At 35.7% G+C, this 19879-nt stretch overlaps 1 protein-coding gene across 1 annotated transcript; it reads right to left on the reverse strand.

Moving 5' to 3' along the window:
• Positions 1-18626: 18626 nt before the first annotated feature.
• Positions 18627-19676, reverse strand: LOC114613174 (putative vomeronasal receptor-like protein 4). The gene has a single exon (XM_028758366.1). The coding sequence runs from the start codon at positions 19634-19636 to the stop codon at positions 18725-18727; it is 912 nt and encodes a 303-aa protein (XP_028614199.1). The 5' UTR covers positions 19637-19676; the 3' UTR covers positions 18627-18724.
• Positions 19677-19879: the final 203 nt, after the last annotated feature.

Below are 19879 nucleotides of genomic sequence, written 5' to 3' on the forward strand. Positions count from 1 at the left end.
AAGAGAGTGGTGAATTTATCGTAAGAGCATTGTTGAATCATATTTCTCATATCTGAAAAAAAGAGTACACATCAACCTTGTGATTTATTGAACACTATGCATATACCACATTTTATTTTTCTCTACAAATTCTTGATTAACTTATCTCTTGAACTTTTGATGTTTTAGAATGTTCATCATAGCCTATATTTCTAGATACCCTCCATGTATCTCCTGTATATATAGACTATTAAATATAGCAAATGGATTCATGGTCATACCTAAACAGAATGCATACTTTCTGTGCCTGGATTGCATCTGAGTCTAATGTCTTAGAAATAAAATTGTAGTGATTTAAATTGCCTCATTTTATAATTAACACACAAAACAGTAGTGATGAGCACAGAATATTAATCATATTTGTCCAACTAAACAGAATGCATGTCAGTCTGGGGGGGAAATCACAAAGGATATCCAAAATTACAGGTCAGTCTCAAATTCTATCATTTTACTATACCTTCTTTTGTAACTGTCCATGTTTTTCCCATAATTCTAATGGAATCTCAATGATAATTCATGATTATCCAATTATTTTAATTAAAAAAGAACTATAAAGTCCTTCTATTTATGTTTTTCCCTTACATCCTCATAATCTAGAATTGAAGATATAAATACAATGGGAGATCATTAGTTGACTTTCCTCACCCTATTAATTGTGTAACCATTATGGGTATAAATGGCTATAGATGGCTTCCAGGACAGTTTTCACCTCATTTAAACCCTTTGTAAACTCCAATTCATAAATAAAGAACTGACTCCGAGCTATCAAGGAAAACACTATTTTCCTTTACTTTTTGTGGGAGAGGAAAATAAATCATGAACAGTATGATCCCTTAGGGCGTTTCAAGCCATTCATATTGCTTTTTTTCCCTAATTCCTTCTTCTCTATTTATCTCCCTCCCACTTCCATAAGAACTCAAGAATTTTCCCAGTTTCCCTCCCACCTTATTTGCATTTACCTTCCTCTTCCTCCCTAAGGAGCCCTCCCTTTCTCATTTCCCTAATGAAATGTACCCAGTTATTTTGCCCTTCGTTGCTCCCACCAACACCCCTACCCTGGTAATGGTGCTGTTTTGCTTTCTTGGTTTCCATATTCACTACAGGCTATATGATCACATGTGGAAATGTGAAGCTAGGAACCCCCAACATGAGAGAACATATGGCACTAAGATAAAAACTATTTCAACACATTTTCACAAACATAAACTCATTAAATATGACCAAATAGTGATTCTGTTTGGGAATTTCTGCTTTAAGAAAGATATTTTGAAATCTGACATATCAGTTATGGACATCTATCAACCAGATTTTTTTTTTTAGCGTCCTGAGTATCACAGAACCTTCGTATTCTAAAAATAGCTTGCAAGTATTGGAAGAAATGAGTCTGGCTTTAAGCAGAAGAAAGAGGGTAGTGGGCTTGATTATTGGTGGTATAACAGATTTAATCACATTAATTGCTAGCACCACTGCATCTGCAATTTTTGTGACACAAGAAATTATGACAGCTACTTTTGTTAATCATTTAGCAAAGAATATTACAAATGTGTTGAATATACAAGAGGGTTTAGATAGGCATTTGGCAGAATGGATTGATGTTCTTTATCCTATTCAAATTATTGGAAGGAGGTTCAGAATCTAAGGGGAAGGAGTGCTCTCAAGTGTTATGCCAAATACCATGGGATTCATGTTAGTTCTAAAATTTACAGTTGTAGTCATTATGATTAGGAAAAAGTTTAAAGACATTTGCAGTGTATTTGACATAATTCTAACACCTCTCTGGATATTTTAACAATACATAGAGAGCATATGAAATTCAAGAATGCTGCTCAGCTATGAATTGATGCGGTAAATACTGCTGATAAAATTCCCTATGGCCTGAGGTCAGTATTTCTATTTTGGTCAAGATTCAAGAATGGCATATATAACTTGATCATGCTAGCCCTTTTTGTCCTGGGAATACTTTTATTCCTGCCCATCATGTTAAAGCTTATCTTTAACAACATCAACATGTTGGCAGCCAAAGTACATGGCTTGAACCTGTAAATGGACCCCTAGACAGTTATTAAATTAATAGGCTGGCAAGCCAAGGACTGGTAAGATTCTGTACAGAGCCTTACCAACCTAAGACATAAGTGCATTGCTTTTGATAATGCATATTCCACGGCAGGTAAGGAAGGCATTCTTGTCAGAGCAACCTAGACAGGCTTAGTCTTGTTAATGAAATAAAAAAGAGGGAGATGCAGCAAGCCATGGCAGTCATTTGGCAAGAACCTGACATAGGCCAAGGAAAAGTATATGGGCTACCTGATAGGAATATGACATTGGCCAAGGACAAGAAAGTAGGCTTCAGCCAGGAATCTGACCTTAGGCTATAACAAAGAAGTAATTTCAGCCAGGAATCTAAATATTAAGCTAGACCAAACAAGTAATATCAGGCAGGAATCTAAATTTTAGGCTAGAACAATGAAGTAGGCTTCGGACATGAAAATGACTTTGGGCAAGGATGGGGAAGATGGCTCAGATATTTTCGTCATCCTGATAAGCCCTTAGAAACAATGATCATGGGAGTGTTCATGGAACTGTGTTTAATGCCATGCTTGTTCTTTGATCATTTGTGTTTATTGTCTTGCTTGTTCCTTGACTATTTGCATCTATTGTATTGCTAGACCCCCAACCTTGAACTGAGCTTAAAGCATGCATGAAATTAAAATGGTATAAAAGCAAAAAGGAGGAGGGGGGATGGGATAGGGGTTCTAGGGAGGGGAAATGGGGAAAGGAGATGACATCTGAAATGTAAATAAATAAAATATCCAATAAAAATATATTTTGATTAAAAAAAATAAAAAGATTCCTACCCATGCAATGGAAACGAGGTCCCTAGTGTTATCATACATCATCAGGATCCACACACTTTTTAAAATTTCACTCAACAGTCTTACCTTTGGTGCCTATGTTAGTTATTTGGCATGGTTACCAGGATCAATTTATTATGGAATTAACTTAATTCAGTACTTTAAAATCAGCTTGTGATAGAGAGATAGAAAACAACTTCACTGACACAGAGTCTTGCAAGAGAAAGTGTCCAAATATATTTCCAAGTTCATTTTATACTCTACATATATAGATGTGTGCACACTTGTATGTATAGAAATAATGCAGAAGTTAGTGGAACAGACTATGTTATAACATTCCCATGAGTATGAAACCATAAATCACACATTTTATTTTTACATGGTGTTTACTCATAAAAAAGGTAGTAAAAGAATACATTTCTCCCAATTTCCAGAGCCATATATCTGATTCTCTCACTCACATACATTTACAGTACCCACACAGTGATATTCTGTTTTTTAAAAGCTCTAGAGTTTGTTCTGGGAAGGTGCCTCAGTGGTTTAGAACACTTTTATGTTTTGCATTAGACTTGGTTTAGATTCCCAGCAATGACAAACTGGCTCATGAGGGATTCCAGAGGGTCCCTTGCTCTCTCTCAAGTGGCATGCTAGTGGACCACAAACATATATGCAAGCAAAATTCTTGCATATACAAAATAAAATAAAGAAATGCATGTAAGCTCCAGGATAATATTTAATTCAAGCCTTGGTTTCTATGCTCAAAGAAAAGTATCCTTATTCCTTCACCATTTTGTTACATTATCTAAATGATTTTATTATTTTACATTATCTGTTTTCAGTTTAATTTTGTTGTATGTGTGTGTGTGTGTGTATAAACAAATGAGGGAGGTTCTCAACCTGCAGATTGACTTCAATCACACCCATAATTTTCCTGCCTTAACCTTGAAAGTGCTGGGATCATAAGTGTGAGTGGCCACACCTGCCTTCATTTTCCATTTTAATCTTATATACCTTAGTAAATTATTTTCCAACAAAATGAAAACAGATGTGATGTTGATCACTCAAATTTAAATTTATTTTGCATTTCTCTGTGAATTCATATTTTAATTAGGAATTGTATTTTGTTACTATTGGAGGAAATCTTGGTAATTTTGACTTTAAATAACTTTATAGTATTTTAATTGAATCAAATTAAAATTATTTTCTCACTGCTAATGAAAAGCTTACTGTATATATTAATCAGTATCAATGTTACAAGGTTCAATTTAGAAAACTTCAAATATTGAAACTGAATTTGTTTTAATTGAAACATACAAATACCTACCAAGAATTATCCAGCTTGCACTTTTGTAAAGATAACTTTTTATAAGTGATGTGAGATTTCTAGATATTTTTAAAATACCTAGAAAAATCTACTTTATTATACATCATCACAATAGAATAAGCAAATCTGTCTAAATATTTTAAACATTATTATATAATGTTCACAATGCCTTATGTTTTTCAAGGTTATGAGTTATAGTTGCTTAAAAATTCCTAAGTATCTGCAAACATAACAGACTACAAAAATCACTGTTATAATTAAATTAGTTAATATGATTTCCTCTATTCCTAGCTTATATTTCATGTAATTAAACTCATACACTCAGATAACTTGATAAAAGTAGTGAAATGAGAAAACATAGCATACAATTTTGATGTACCTAAATATTACAAATTTACTCCTACAAACCAATAAATGTGTGTTCTTTGTTTTTCACCCTGAAATTTATTTGAGGTGTTTGGATAGATGAATGGAAAGCTAACACATCTGACAATTCATAAGTGGAACCACATAATTTCTTAGTATTATTAGAGTACACACTCAGGAAAATCCAATGTTAGACATGCTTTATAAAATGCTGCATTTAGAGGTATATTTTATATATATATCATTATACATTCATAGTAAAAATTATGGGTTTCATTACATTTCATTAAATAATACCCATTCATCATCTTTATTAGATTTTCCTATCTCTGTACTCTATATCCATCCTTCTACTAGGCCCCTATGCTTTTCCAGCCCTTTCTAATATTGTGCGTATCTACATCTATCTATATATGTATATATATATATATATATGTTATATATTATGTAATACATATTTATATATATAATCATGATATCATAGTGAAGTCTATGTTTTTTATAGATTATTGCACTAATATTTTTGTCTACAGCATCTGTTGTATTTGTTTATGATATAGTATAGCTCAAAGTAAAATTATAAGCAGAGAATTCTCTAATCATTATGAACAAAAAATCCTGCTATTCTACTATCTTCTTTCAGCTGTCACTATTAATGAAGACAAAAAGAAACACTCACCCACCAGGGCCTTTGATAAGCATCCATGTAGAATGAGGCCTAAGAGGTAGTTATAAAGAAGAAATGTCATCAGCTCATCTCCCTTTAGACCAATAGTTACCATGCCATCTGGAGAAGGTAGTTCTGACCTTATGGTTGTCACAAAGTGGTTCCATCAAACGGAAAAGTAAACTTCTCTAATTTGAGGGGAACAGTGGATTAGTAACAAGTGAGCTCTGTGTTTCCATGTGTGTGATATTCTCCCCAGGCCACAACTCTCTGTGTGGGTTAAGTGATCCCAGTCCTTGTGAACAAAACAAAATTAACAATAATAATATCCCACTGAAAAGACGTAGAAATATATTTTTTTATTTGCCAGAGTATTTGTTTTGCTTCCAAAATATTTGTGGCAGCCTCCTTACATACTTGACAGTGGATTGAAGGTCTCACCCGTAAATTAGCAGTATTGTTGCTAAAATAAAAATAACAATACCTCATTCAAAATCATTTGAAGAAAGCAATCTTTCTTAGAGTAAACACAGAAGTGAGGTAATGTAAATGTGTTATTACAAGGGCTGTGGGTCTGGGGATGTAGATTTGTTGCTAGAGTGCATGGGTAGAAAGTATTGTGTATATGGAATACTATGAGAAAAATCAAACCATCAAATTATAGGCACAGGTGAGGAAAAAAGTCCCAAGTGCATGGCAAACACAAGGTCTTCAAGCAGATCATAGAGAAAAAGTGCTCCAAGGTAAGGAAAGACACAAATAAAAGAATCACACAGGACACAAAAAAGACAAGAGCAAAAAAATTTTTAGTACATCTTACAGTTGAATAACCACTTATACAAAATTGAAAAAGTGGATTGAAAGTTTTAAGAGAAAAACTGCAAGTTACACATAAACAAAACCCATCGAATGGAAAAGTCAACTTCCTTAATTCCAGAAAGACAGTGGAGTTGGAATATCTGATTTGTCACAGTAAGCTTTCAATGCTAGAAGAGGCTATAGCAATAAATATAAAGTCGTTAATGACATAAAATCTAAAATAATATACCCAGAAAAATCCTGCTATGATTGAAGATGAACAATTTTCCTCAATATAGACAGCCTTAACAAAATATAGTACACAGGTGATACAGGAAACATAATTGTGGGCCAAAAAGAAGAATGAGCATAGCAGGGAGACTGGGGAGAAAATACAAAGACAGAGTTATTAAAACACCCAGTACCTCTGAGAACACAACACCAAAAATCAGTAACAGAATGACAAGAACTAACACACACACACATTTCTATGACAATTTAATCATGACTGGTTTCAATTCTCCACTCCAAAGGCACAGACTGATTTAATGGATCAAGAAATAAATCCCATTTTCCCTTGCCTCCAAGAAATACATTTTAATTATAAAGATAGATACCACCTTAGAGTAAAAGGATACATATTCCAAAGGAATGAGGAAGAGAGCAGGTGTCACTATTCGAACATCTGACAAAATATGTTTTGAAGAAAAAATATTCAGAAGAGATAAATGGCAATGCCACGCATTCTAATGGTGCTATTTGTTAAAGTTCCAGTGCTTGGATAACCTGGACTGACCATTCACTGACCTTGGTGGAAATGTGCTGCATACCTTTTGATTATATCTGTATTTCTCACTGTTTAAGGTCTCTCTTCAAAACATAAAGGGAGAATAACAAAAAGCTAGTGCAAACAAGAAGGAAATTAATAAAATCCCCCCCAATACAGTTATGCACAAAACTGAGTCTTTCTTAAGAACTTACTACTTAAATACTTAGACCATTAATGAATGTTATTATTAAGCATGAGACAGAGGATTTGAGGAAAAATTATTAAAGAATAAAAAACGTAGTGAAATTCTAGAGGCTGACAAACTAGTTGAATCACTAGGTTTCAACGTTCAGCTTCATAAATAATGAACTAGCATGAATAAGAAGAGACTTTGATCACACCATTAATGACAAGCCTTGGTCCCTTCCTGAAGACAAAAGTAAGCAGTTTTAGGAATCCTGATGTTCCTCTATTCTTTATAGAACTGTAATAAAGATGGGAATCATATTGAAACAAGAGTTTATGACAGAGACACAGAAGAAACATTTTGGCTCAGTGAACTGCCTGCCTTTCTGAATAGACTTGTCAGATCAGAACGTTTCTGATATTATAGATATTATGCAGAAGCAAGGGTCTGCACAATATTTTAAGAATCACAGAAAATGGATGGTGTCCTATGATGAACATAAAAGGAATATAAAAGAAGGAAAGAAAATATTAAATAGAGGTCAGAAAGATTGAACTTTTGTAGAAGGCAAAGTTTGATATAGCAGATAGTCAGAAATAACTTTTTGGTCTATTAATTCTGTGCCAAATTGAAATGGAATCAAATTTAAATAAAGTCATCCTGTCTAGCATTTCTATAACCACAAGGCTTTATGACATCAATATTATAAAAGAAGATATTGAGTTAAATGAAAATTGATTTCATCATAATTCCAAGTTTTTTTATCTCTCATAAAATTGCTGTTTGATTGCTTTGCTTTGTTCCACTTTCAAAATTCTTATGTAATCAAGGAAGACTTTAGAAAAAAATGTATTTTGAAAAACTGTGCAATCAATGAATAAAGTTTGTGAGAAAATGATTGTATATATAATTAAAGCCTGTGAGAAACACAGGTTGTCAGAGTAGGTCAAGTCATATTGAGATGTGTGCTTCCTCTCTGTCTTACCTCTCATGAAACAAAACTGAATGATGTACAGTATCTGATATTTCCCTTGCTGCTCTTGCATTCACACACTCCAAGCTCTGCCCTAAGCTCTGACTGATCCCTGGCAGACAAAAATGAACACTTCAATCCAATAAAGAAAACAACTGACTAAGAAGTCATTACCGTCCTAAACAAACATTATTCAAACAAAGGGACATGCAATTTCATATAAGAGAAACTTTACAACTGGAATAAAAGATACAGATTAACAATAGGTGATTTTAGTATTCAACAGAGTTGTGTCCTAGCCATATTCTGGAAGTGAAAAATAAATTACTTGCTTTTTTTCCTGGAACTTAAGCTATTGGGAAGTCTTAGAAAATCTCCCCACATTATTCTCTCTCTCTCTCTCTCTCTCTTTCTCTCTCTCTCTCCCCCCCTCCGTCTCCATTCCCCACTCTGTTTATTTTCCTCTGTTTCTCTCTTACTTACAAAGAGAGATAGCTCTCTCTTTGTTTTCAGTAGGAATACCACAGTCAAACCAACTAAAACGCAGAGAGACAATATCCAATTTTAAAAAATCAAAAATAAAAAGGAGAAAAGATAAAAGGGAGACATAATAACAGACAGACAGTAAGGGAATTTAAAGAGTCATTAGGTTTTACTTCAAGAGCATGTAGTCCACAAAGTAGGAAGACCTAAATGAAATGGATGATGTTTCAGAAAGATACCATTTACCAAAGTTAAATTAACAACAAGTAAACTAAACAGCCCTATAACCCCAAAGAAATTAGAAGCAGGTATTAAAAGTTACCCAACAAATAAAAGTCCAGGGTCAGAAGGTTTAGCATAGAATTTTTTTCAGAATTTCAAAGAAGAACTAATACCAATACTCTTCAAACTATTCCACAAAATAGAAAAAGAAGGAAGACTGCCAAATTCATTCTATAAGGCCAAAGCCATCCTCATTATTATTGACCTAATGCATACAATGACTCAAACAAAAAAGAAAGAGAATTTCAAATCAATTTCCTTTATGAACATTGGTGCAAAAATGTCCAATAAAATGCTGGCAAATTAAATCTGAGAACACATCAAAAACATCACTCACCATTATTCATTGTGGGAACGCAGGGGTGGTTCAATATATGAAAATCCATCAACATAATCTACCAAGTATAAAAAAATCACATGATCATCTCCTTGGATGCTAAAACCATCTTTGAAAAAATCCAACATGCCTTCATGTTGAAAGTCTTGAAAAGATAAGGGATATAAGGGTCATAACTAAACATAATAAAGGTATTATATAGGAAGTCAGTAGCCAACATCAACTTAAATGAGAGAGAAGGTAAAACAATTCCACTAAAATAAGGTTCAGGAAAAGTCTGTTCATACTCTGTGTATCTCTTCAATATAGTACTTGAACTTCTAGCTAGAGCACCAAGAAAACAAAAGGAGATCCAGAAGATACAAAATTGAGAAAAAAGTCAAAGAACACCAATGGACAGATGATATGTTAATATGCATAGATGACCCCTAAAGTTCTACCAGAGAACTCCTACAGTTGATAAACTTTTCCAGCAAAGATTCTGGGTATAAAAGCAGCTGAAAAACATCAAAACTCTAACCACTCAAGTTAAAAACCAGTATGACAAGAACTTCACATCTCTGAAGAAAGAAATTAAAGGAGATATCAGAAGATGGAACAATCTCCCATGTTCACTGATGTATAATATTAACATAGAAAATGATCATCTCACCAAAAGCAATCTACAGATTCAACACAATTACTATCAAGATTCCAACATATTTCTCTACAGAACTTGAAAGAACAATGGCAGCCTACAGATTGGAAAAAAGATCTTCACCAACACTGCATCCAACAAAGGGCTAATATCCAAAATACATAAAGAACTCAAGAAGTTAAACACCAACAAACCAATTAACTCAAATAAAAAATGGGGTGCAGATCTAAATAAAAAATTCTCAACAGAAGAATCTTGAATAGCAGAGAAGCACTTAAAGGACTGTTCAGTGTCCTTAGTCACCAGGGAAATGCAAATCAAAAAGACTCTGAGATTCCACCTGATATCTATCAGAATGGCTAAGACAAAAAAAAAACCAGTGACAGTACATGCTGGCAAGGATATGAAGACATTCCTCCATGTCTGGTGGGAGTGCAAACTTGTACAGCCACTATGGGAATCAATATGGTGGTTTCTAAGAAAATTAGGATTAATTCTACCTCAAGACACAGCTATATACCATTCCTGGAAATATACCTAAAAGATGCTCCACCATGCCACAAGGACACATGCCCCATTAGGTTTATAGCAGATTTAAAACAACCCAGATATCCCTCAACCAAAGAATGTATACAGAAAATGTGGTTCATTTACACAATGTTATATTATTCAGTTATTAAAAACAAGGACATCATGAATTTTTCAGGCAAATGGATGGAACTAGAAAATATCCTGAATGTGGTAACCCAGTCCCAAAATGATATGCATGGTATCTATCTACTCACTTATAAGTATATATTAGCCATAAAATTATTAGAGGCATATAGGGAAGGAACTGAGTGGGAGAGGGGATGAGGAGAGGAATTGGAAGATTATGGTGTGGGGAAAGAGTGGGAACAAAAGCTGGTAGGGTGAATGGAAATAGGTGGCTGGCAGGAGTACCCAGGCATCTCTAGAATGTGCCAGAAACCTAGGATGGGGCATGTTCCTGAGAGTCTATGGAGCTGACTCTAAATGGGACTATTCAGATGATTTATCTGATCCTAATTTAAATTTGCTACATGGTATCTGTCTAGAAAATCATCCATTTCATTTAGAGTTTCCAGTTTTGTTGAATATAGGCTTTTGTAGTAGAATCTGATGATTATAATTTCCTCTTTTTCTGATGTTGTGTCTCTGGTTTCATTTCTGTTTTTGTTAATTTCGATACTGTCTCTGTGACCTTTAGTTAGTTTGGCTAGGGGTTTATCTATCTTGTTGATTTTCTCAAAGAACCAGCTTTGGTTTTGGTCATTCTTTGTATCATTTTCTTTGTTTCAAATTGGTTGATTTCAGTCCTGAGTTTATTTCCTCCCTTCTACAACTCTTGGGTATATTTGCTTCATTTTTTTCTAGGGCTTTAGGGCTTTCAAGTATGCTGTTAAGTTGTTAGTGTAGGATCTCTCCAATTTCTTTTTTTCTCTTGAATTTGTTTTATTGGGGTTTGGGGTTAGATACAGAAGTTTCAGTGCACAGCTATATTTTGAACAAAACATATCTTACAATAAAAAAGTAATTTTATCAAAACCAGATTTCCATCACAGTTGTGTATAATTTCAGTAACGTACACGCTGAATTGCACTTTATAGACATCATGACAGTGTCCTTGACAGTGTTCCTCCTGTCAGCCTATATTTTTTTTCAGAAGACACTAGTTCTTCCAGAGTTTTCTTCTAGTTTCCATTCCATGAGTGTGGGAAAAAGCCACGGCGGTGTACCAGAGACTTTCCACACTGCTGGGTCCCACATACAGGAGAAAGGTCTGGAGTTCTAAAGGCTGGAGGCTTTGGTGATGGCAGGCCCCAATGACACGAGAAAGTCCTTGGTTCCAAAAGGGTTTATTTTCATGGTGGATGGTAGATCGATCTGGATGTACCCCCCTGAAACTCAGGGCAGACCTGAGTTAAATAGGGAGGGAGAAAGTGGGGAGAGTCTAGGGAAGAATGTTTAATTGGCTCTGCCCTCTGGCCTTCATTAGTATGTAAATCTCTTTAGGGCCTGAGCCCTGTAGTGACACTCTCTACCTGTGCACTTTGGGAGGGGCTGTAATGGGCTACGTGACTGAACAATGTAGGTCCATGGAAACTAGACTGTGTCAGGACCCTGGGTTCTAGGGATATGGATAAACACCTGCCATTTCTCCCTTGGAGACTCTGGTTCCAGGCCCATGTCCAGCCAAGAACCAAGATACCCTTACTCAGTCCCACACATGAGTATTTGTACTTGTTAACATATGCTTTAACCAGATTTGCCACTTTAGTAGAATTTACTTCTCCACTCATACTATGACAAACTTTGTCCACTGCCTTCCGCACGATCTCTTTGTACATTTCCTTAGTGATGCCTTTATTCTGAAATAAAAAAAAAAAGTGCATTAATAGCCAGTTTTGCCTCCTGTGCTACTTTTTCTTGAATTCGCAATTTCTTGTCTGTCCTCGAGCTATCTGTACTAGCTTCCACTGTAACACTTACTTTGCTTTCTGACAATTTTATAGCAGCATTAGAGGCTTGAACGTGACTTGATGACAAAGTATTACCAAAATTTGGTCCCTGCACTGATCCCATGTTTGCTGGGGCTGCTGATGGAGCAGGCAATACTTTGGTATTCATGTTACTACTTACATGAGAAGCACTCGGAAGGCCCTGCACTTGTTTTCCATCTGGTTGTGAGGCGATATAGCTGACCTGTTGAGATGGCAGGGGAGGGGGTGGCTGGTGGCGGTCCCTGAGGTATACTTGCAGGGTCTGCTACCTGCATGAGAGGTACTCCTGTGTGGAGATGTAGGGGCAGTGGAGGGTGCATGGTGAATGGGTTCCACTGCATGTTCATCATACGAGTGTGAACACCCACTGGGTATGGGAAGATGCCCATAGGCTGATGCTGGGCATTCACTGGAGGCTGTATTACGCTCATGTGTGGCTGCATCATATTTACAGGTAGCTGAGAACCATCAACTTGGTTTGTTTGATCTTTTAAGTTAGAATCCTGCTCGGGCGTTTCCTCTTCCTGACTCATCCCTGCAGACTGTAGACCTGAAGAATTCCTGCTGAACCAAGCGTAATAGTTCTGCACATCTGCTGGCAGAGCCTTTCTTACTTCCCAACTAGATGCAGACGTCCACCCTGACCTGTTTGCTGGCATGCCAAAGGACAGTTCTTGCTCACTTTTCTGCTTAGAGGGCTACTGCTCCACAGACTTGAAAGAGAGGGGTGTACGGCTTTGCCATTTGTTCTCACTCTGGTCACCACAGGCAAAACTACCTCTGTAAGCACCTTTCCCACAGCTACCTCGACCACGGCTGGACATCCAGCCTGGGCCAAAGTTTTTAGTCCAATAATTCCCTGGATTTTCATTTCTATTTTCTTCCCAGTGGGAAGCTTTTAACTTTTCTGGATTTCTGGTCCTTGGATCTGGCCCAGAGTTTTGTTTTTATTTTTTATTTTTTTTCTGTTACCCAACTGGGACAGTCATTTCTACGCTTATCTGGAACTTGGATCATTAGTATCTACAGTGATATCATTTATTTTCATTCTGTTTCTCTAAATCAGTCCTCTGGTACCATTTCCTCTGAGACATCTCCAACCATCATTTGTCCATCTTTCCTACCACTGAGGATAGTAATTATTACTTTCATTTCTACCCCCTGGTATAGTAGACTGCTCAGGGCAGCTTGAGTTGGCCCAGAGAAAGAAGTCTCAATAGAGCAATCATACAGTTGAGGGAGACTGAGGCTATATAAAAGAGAGGAGTCAAAGTATCTGTGTAGATGCTATGGTAGTATGACGGTTTTCCTTGGTTGTCATGTTGACTCCATCTACAACTAACTAAAACTCAAATGACTAGGTACATCTGTGTGAGAGTTTTTCTTAATTAAATCATTTGAAATAGGAAGACCCACTTCTAATCTGAATCTCTGAGGCAGGAATGCCAAGGACCAGCCTCAACTTGGAGATTGGTTCTGAGGAAGGGGTGTTTGGGAGCAGCAACAAAACAAAAAACAAGCAAACAAAAAAGCAGCTCAAAATTGTCAATTGTTACTAAATTAAGATATCATGGTTCTGGTTAGCTGGAGGAAAAGCATCAGCAGTTATTAACAAGATACCAGAACTACAAAAAAGGAAACCTTTGAGTTGCTAGAGCACTTGATTCTTGTCCATGGAAGCTGAGAAATTACTGATGATTTGGAAGAGATCAGCAACATTCAATTAAAAATCTTCTTAAAAGTGTCTCCTGAGAGTCACCACACCGAAGCTGTGTTCCAAATACAGCTAGACTGACAGCTGAACTTGGTAGTGTAAAAGTCACACAGATGGTGCTGGTTTTGGAGTTATGAAGGGATCATTGAGAGAAGCTGCATCCTGGTACTGCTTTATTGACACATAGGTTGGTAAATTGTTATCTCTGGACCAAATACTCCCCAGGGCCTTGGGCAAGAGATCTGCAGATGTAGAGGTACTTGAGAGGGTATCTAAGCAAGGATAGTCTTGGCAGTGTAGGGGAGGCTGCAGGATCTATATACTCAACATGGCATGCAAAGTAACTTTATAGTACTGAGTTTGCTGAAGTATTTTTCAAAATGTGGTCTACTGAGAAGGATAAGTGGATGCCTGAGATTCCTTTGTTTACTGTTGATGAAAGTATTTTTAACGTCAGGGTATTTGTTATATTTCAGAGTATACCCTGTTTAGAATATAATTGTCCTGATAAGAAAGAAATGTCTAAGTTATTAAAAAACCCTTATGCATTGCTTTGGGAAGCACAAACTCATACATTTCACATTATTCACTATTATTGTGAAAATAAGAGTGGAAGTTGGAAAATAAATCTAGTTCAAGACACAGCTAAACCACTACTGGGCATATACCTAGAGGGCACTAGTACTGAGACACTGCTGCTGCTGCTGCTGCTGCTACTAATACTACTGAGACACTGCTATTCAGCTATTCAAGAACTGAAAATACTTTTCTCGTCATGAATAAAAATCTAACTCAATATTATATCAGTAGCAATGCCTAAAGTCTCAATTTAGAAAACATGAGATATTAAAACTAAATTTAATTTAATTGAAATATACAAATACCTACTTAAACTTATCTAGTTTTCAGTTTTGTAAGAATACCTTACATGGAGTTAATAAATGAAGAGAGATTTCAAAATGCCTATATAACATCTACTTTATTAGAAATCATTGAAATGGAATAAAAATACATCTAAAAATTTTAAAACTTATATAATGTTAACAATGCCTTATGTTTCCTAGGCCATTAGTTGAAACTTTCTTAGAATTCTTAAGTATATACATACTTACCAGAATGGAAAATTACTGATAAACACTAAATTAGTTGATACTTGTATAGTCCTTGCTTAAGTTTTATATAGAAACATACAACCCATTAACTTGAGAAATGAGAAAATACATAACACATTTAAATGTCCCTGAATAGTATGCATGTACTCATACAAAACAACGAGTGTCTGGTCTTTTTTTTTTTTTTACCCTCTAAGATATTTCAGTTGTTTTGTTACAGGAATGGATAACTAACACAGTTGGCATTACTTGGTGAAATTATGCTCTTAGAATTTAAAGTACATACTCAGAAAATTCCTATTTCAGATATGCTCATTAAAATATTGCATCTGGAGCTATTTTTACATATATATCATTGGACATTCACTATAAAAACTGATGGGTTCCATGATGCTATAATATATAATACCCATTGATGATCTTCAGTCTATCAGGCTTTCCCTCTCCATCCACCATTCTGCTTGCCTCGTCCATATTCAAACACCTTTCTATAACTGTCACATACATAATCATAGATCACATTAAGTGAAATTGATGTTTTTTATTAATCATTACATTGATACTTCTATGTGTATAAGCATCAGTTGTGTGCTTATTTTACAGTATGGCTCAAAAGTAATATTCTAAGCAGAGAATTCTCCAATCATTTACTATAAAAAAAAATGCTGCTTCATTCTATCACCTATTTACCGTTCTCACAAATAATGAAAAGAAAAAGAAACACTTCCTCATCTGGGACTTTGATAAACATCCTTGTAGAATGAGGCCCTGAGAAATAGTTATAAGGAAGAAATCTCATCAGCTCATCCCTCTCTAGACGAATAGTTATCATGTAATCTGAGGTAGGCAGTTCTGACCTTGAGGTTGTTACAAAATGCTTACATCAAATGGAAAAGTGACCTTCCCTAATTCCATGAGAACAGTGGAGTAGGAATAGCTGCGCTCTGGGTGTCCATGGGTGAACTATTCTCCTAAGACTATATGTCAGTATCAGTTAACTTATTCCAGTTCTTGTGGGCAAAACAAAACTAACAGTAATAATATCTCATTTAGAGGACATGGAAAAACAATTTAGATTCCCCAAGGTAGTCTTCCTCCTTCCAAAACATTTGTGGGGTCCTCCACACTTACCTGAGAGTGGTTTCAGAGACTCACCTTGAAATTAACATCACTTTTGCTAAAGTTAAGAAAATGTCACCCCCTCTAAAAACACTTGAGTAAAATTATCTTTCTTAAATGTCACACAGAAGTGAGGTAATGTAACAGTAGAAATCAAGCTGTAGGGCTGGGACTGTAGCTCAGTTGATACAGTACATGCCTAGAGAGCATCATGTATGTGGAAGACAATGAAATAAATCAAACCGTCAAAGTATAGGCTCAGGTGAGGGAGATGAATCCCAGGTCAATGGCTAACAGAAGACCTTCAATAAGATTAGAAAATAAAACTACTCCAAAGATACACTCATGTAACACAAGAAGTGTAGAAATCACAAAAACACAAGATCAAAATTTTCCATGAATTCTATAGATTAAACACTAAGCATAAAGTACTAAAAACATTAATTTAAAGTGCTAAGAGAAAAACTGCATTTCAAATCCAGAAGAGTCTATAACAATACCTAAAGGAGAGGAAAGATGCACCTTTGTAGAATAGAAAGTTATAGATGGATTGAAGGGATCTGAATTTGGAGTGTCAACCTGGGAGGAGGAAGTGGGGCAAGAAAAGAAATGCTAGGAGGCACGGTTTAAACTATGGAACATTAAGGTTCACATAGAAACTTAATACAGTTGAAATTTTCAATAATGTGAACATTTATAAAGGTAATGTAAATGAAATCAGAAAATAACAGAAGAGATAGAGCCCAAAATGAAATTTCTCATCACTAAATGAAGCTCCCAGTACCAGGAACTTTCAAATAATGCAAGGTATTGTTAGGGCTACTATGTGCTCTCCATAAACTGGCTAAGGCTCTATTCCTGAAGACAGAAATTACATAACTTCTTGAATATATCAATCTGGTGACTATCTAAAACATACATCCCTGTGGATCAGAGTTTATGATACTGGAAGGTAACATGCACACCACCAAAGGAGAAAGGTAAGCACCAACTCACTACAAAACCTTCAGTATACAAGGGTGACCTGCCTGTAAGATGTGCTGATATAACAGTGGTCTAAAACTTATGGGAGTAACTAACCAATCACTGATTTGTTTTAAGGCATGAGATACATGGGATTGAAACCATACCCAGCACTGTTTTGGTTGTCAAGTACATGAGATTAGGACCAAAAAGAAAACCAAATACTATTGTTCTTGAAACAAACAAACAAAAAAAATGATAGCTGACATCCTGCCACATTCATTGATCTGAGTCTCATGCAGCAATCATCAGAGAAGCTTCCTCATCCATCGTTAGAGAAGCTTCATCCAGCAGAAGATACAAAGACCCATAGCTGGAAAATATGTACAGTGAGAGACATTAAGGTAGTCAGCCCTACATGGGAAGTCTCGATCAAATTCTTCCCCTCAGTGCATAGGAAATTCTGTGAAAAGGTAATAGAAAGACTAGAAGAGACTAAATGGATTGAGGACAGCAAGAAAACTAGGCCTTCTAAACACAACCCAGTGGGCACACATTTAAACTCAGAGACTGTGGCTACGTGCACATATCTGTACCTGATGGGGTCCTACAGCAGAAGTGGCTATGTGCCACTTGCCAGAGCTGAATAGGTAGAAACAGGAGAACTGGGGCTGCCATTTTGGCCCAGAGAGTGATCTATCAAGACAGTAGGTGAATGGTCTGGGAAGATCAACAGGCAAGGTTGTCTCCTGGCTTCCATGTGCACACATGCACACATGCACACATGCACACATCTTTCTTTTGTACACACACACACACATATATACATACATTCATACAGATACACAACAAACATATTGAACAACATGTATCTTTAATAAACAATTTTTATTTACCAATAATATTGTAATAAGTGAAACATAATGAAGTACAAATAAACAGGCACATGATATTTTTATATAAGACACATTAAGTTAACTGTGATAAAAGAAAGGTGACTTTAGAGTCACACTACCTTATGGATCTCGAGAATTTATAATTAGGAAGCAGAATTAAAGCTACAATAAAATATTTAAACTATTCTTGATGAGTAAGCATAGATTAACATTGTTTCAAGAGAAAGGTTAAAAAGTCACTATCACCAAGGCTCTATTTTTAGTAAACTCTGCAGTAAGGGAATATTTATTTTACAAAGTAAAAGGGAGAAATAGAATTCATATGAAAACATCAAATAATTGTGTACAATTAATTTAAGAACTCTAAAGTACTTGGCAAGAGAAATGAAAAAAATAATATATATGTGTAATGCAAGAAAATGTATTTAAATAGTATAAAAAATCTTGCTATGCTATGTGGATCATTTAAGTTTTAAAAAATGCATTTAACAAAAATAATAACTAGGGCTACTCAGGATTATTCTTTATAATCAGCTCTATGTCCAGTTCCAGGACATCCCTTGACATCCTCTCACCTCTGTGGACACCAGGAACTCACATATGATATGCATTCAGGCTGGCACAGCATACACAGGTATAAATTAAACATAAATTAATAAATAATAAAGAAAAGAAAAATCTTTTTTAAAAAGAATTCTGGTGGTGCTTTGACTGCAGGTTTTTTAGCATAATTATTATTCTGTTATCAGAACTGATTTGTACCAAAGGGGTAATTGTGGGATAGGCATACATCATAAACTTCTGAACAGTCAGAATGACTGGGTCATACATCCATAACATGTCTGAAGTGAAGGAGATGATGAAGTCCACCCAGTACATGATCACAAAGAAAACCACCAGCAGCAAGATGATCTGTGTGGCCCTTTTCTCAGGGGACTCTCTCAGGTGGCTGGTGCTATAAAGATACTTGCACTGCCTTTGATACCTAATCATGATAATCACCATGTATATACTTGTGGTCAGCATGATTCCTACAAGAAAAACATCTCTGGAGGTTGATATTGTAAAAATCAGTCCCCTGATGATGTAGTTCATTGGTAAGAGTGAGCAGGATTTTGTGACCTGCATCTGGTTGGTCTCACTCACATTGGTAAAACCACCAACATAAAAGATCCGGTTAGTACTGAAGGACAAATTGAAAGACCAAATACATAAGAAAACATAGGCCATGTACTTTTTTAGTTTTTGTTTAAATTTTGCCAACAAAGAGGTATTGGGACTGATAGTGACAGCCTGGAACACACTCAGAAGGCAGGTGGTGCAGATAGAGAGGCCTCTCATCACCCTGCTAACATAAAAAATTGTCTTACATTTGAAATCATTCTCAATGTTTAGTAACTCAAATAAATCTGTAAGCATAATATCTCCTCCAGTGAGGACCATGATTATGTGAATGAAAGTCAGTTGACAGGAGATTAGATCTGTGGGCTTAGGTCTGTGACCTAGAATTATGAAAGTATAAAAAAAAAGAAGAAACATATTGGCTAGGACTCCAAGTCCAGCTTGGAAATAAAGAACATTCTTAAATGAGGACATAAGTGGAGAATGTATTCATCTTAACAGCATAGTGGAAGTTCACTTCGTATATCTGAAAAAAATAAGAGAGTATACATCAAGCCTATGATACACTGGAAAACATATTTATATCATCATACTGTTTTCCATACTAGTCATTGATTAGAACATCACTTTACTTTTGATAATCCAGACTCTACTTCATAGTCTACACTTCTGTATGCCTTCCATGTATCTCCTGTATATATAAAGATATAGAATATT

The sequence above is a fragment of the Grammomys surdaster genome, unplaced genomic scaffold, assembly GCF_004785775.1.
Source record: "Grammomys surdaster isolate TR1022 unplaced genomic scaffold, NIH_TR_1.0 126197, whole genome shotgun sequence".
NCBI lineage: Eukaryota > Metazoa > Chordata > Mammalia > Rodentia > Muridae > Grammomys > Grammomys surdaster.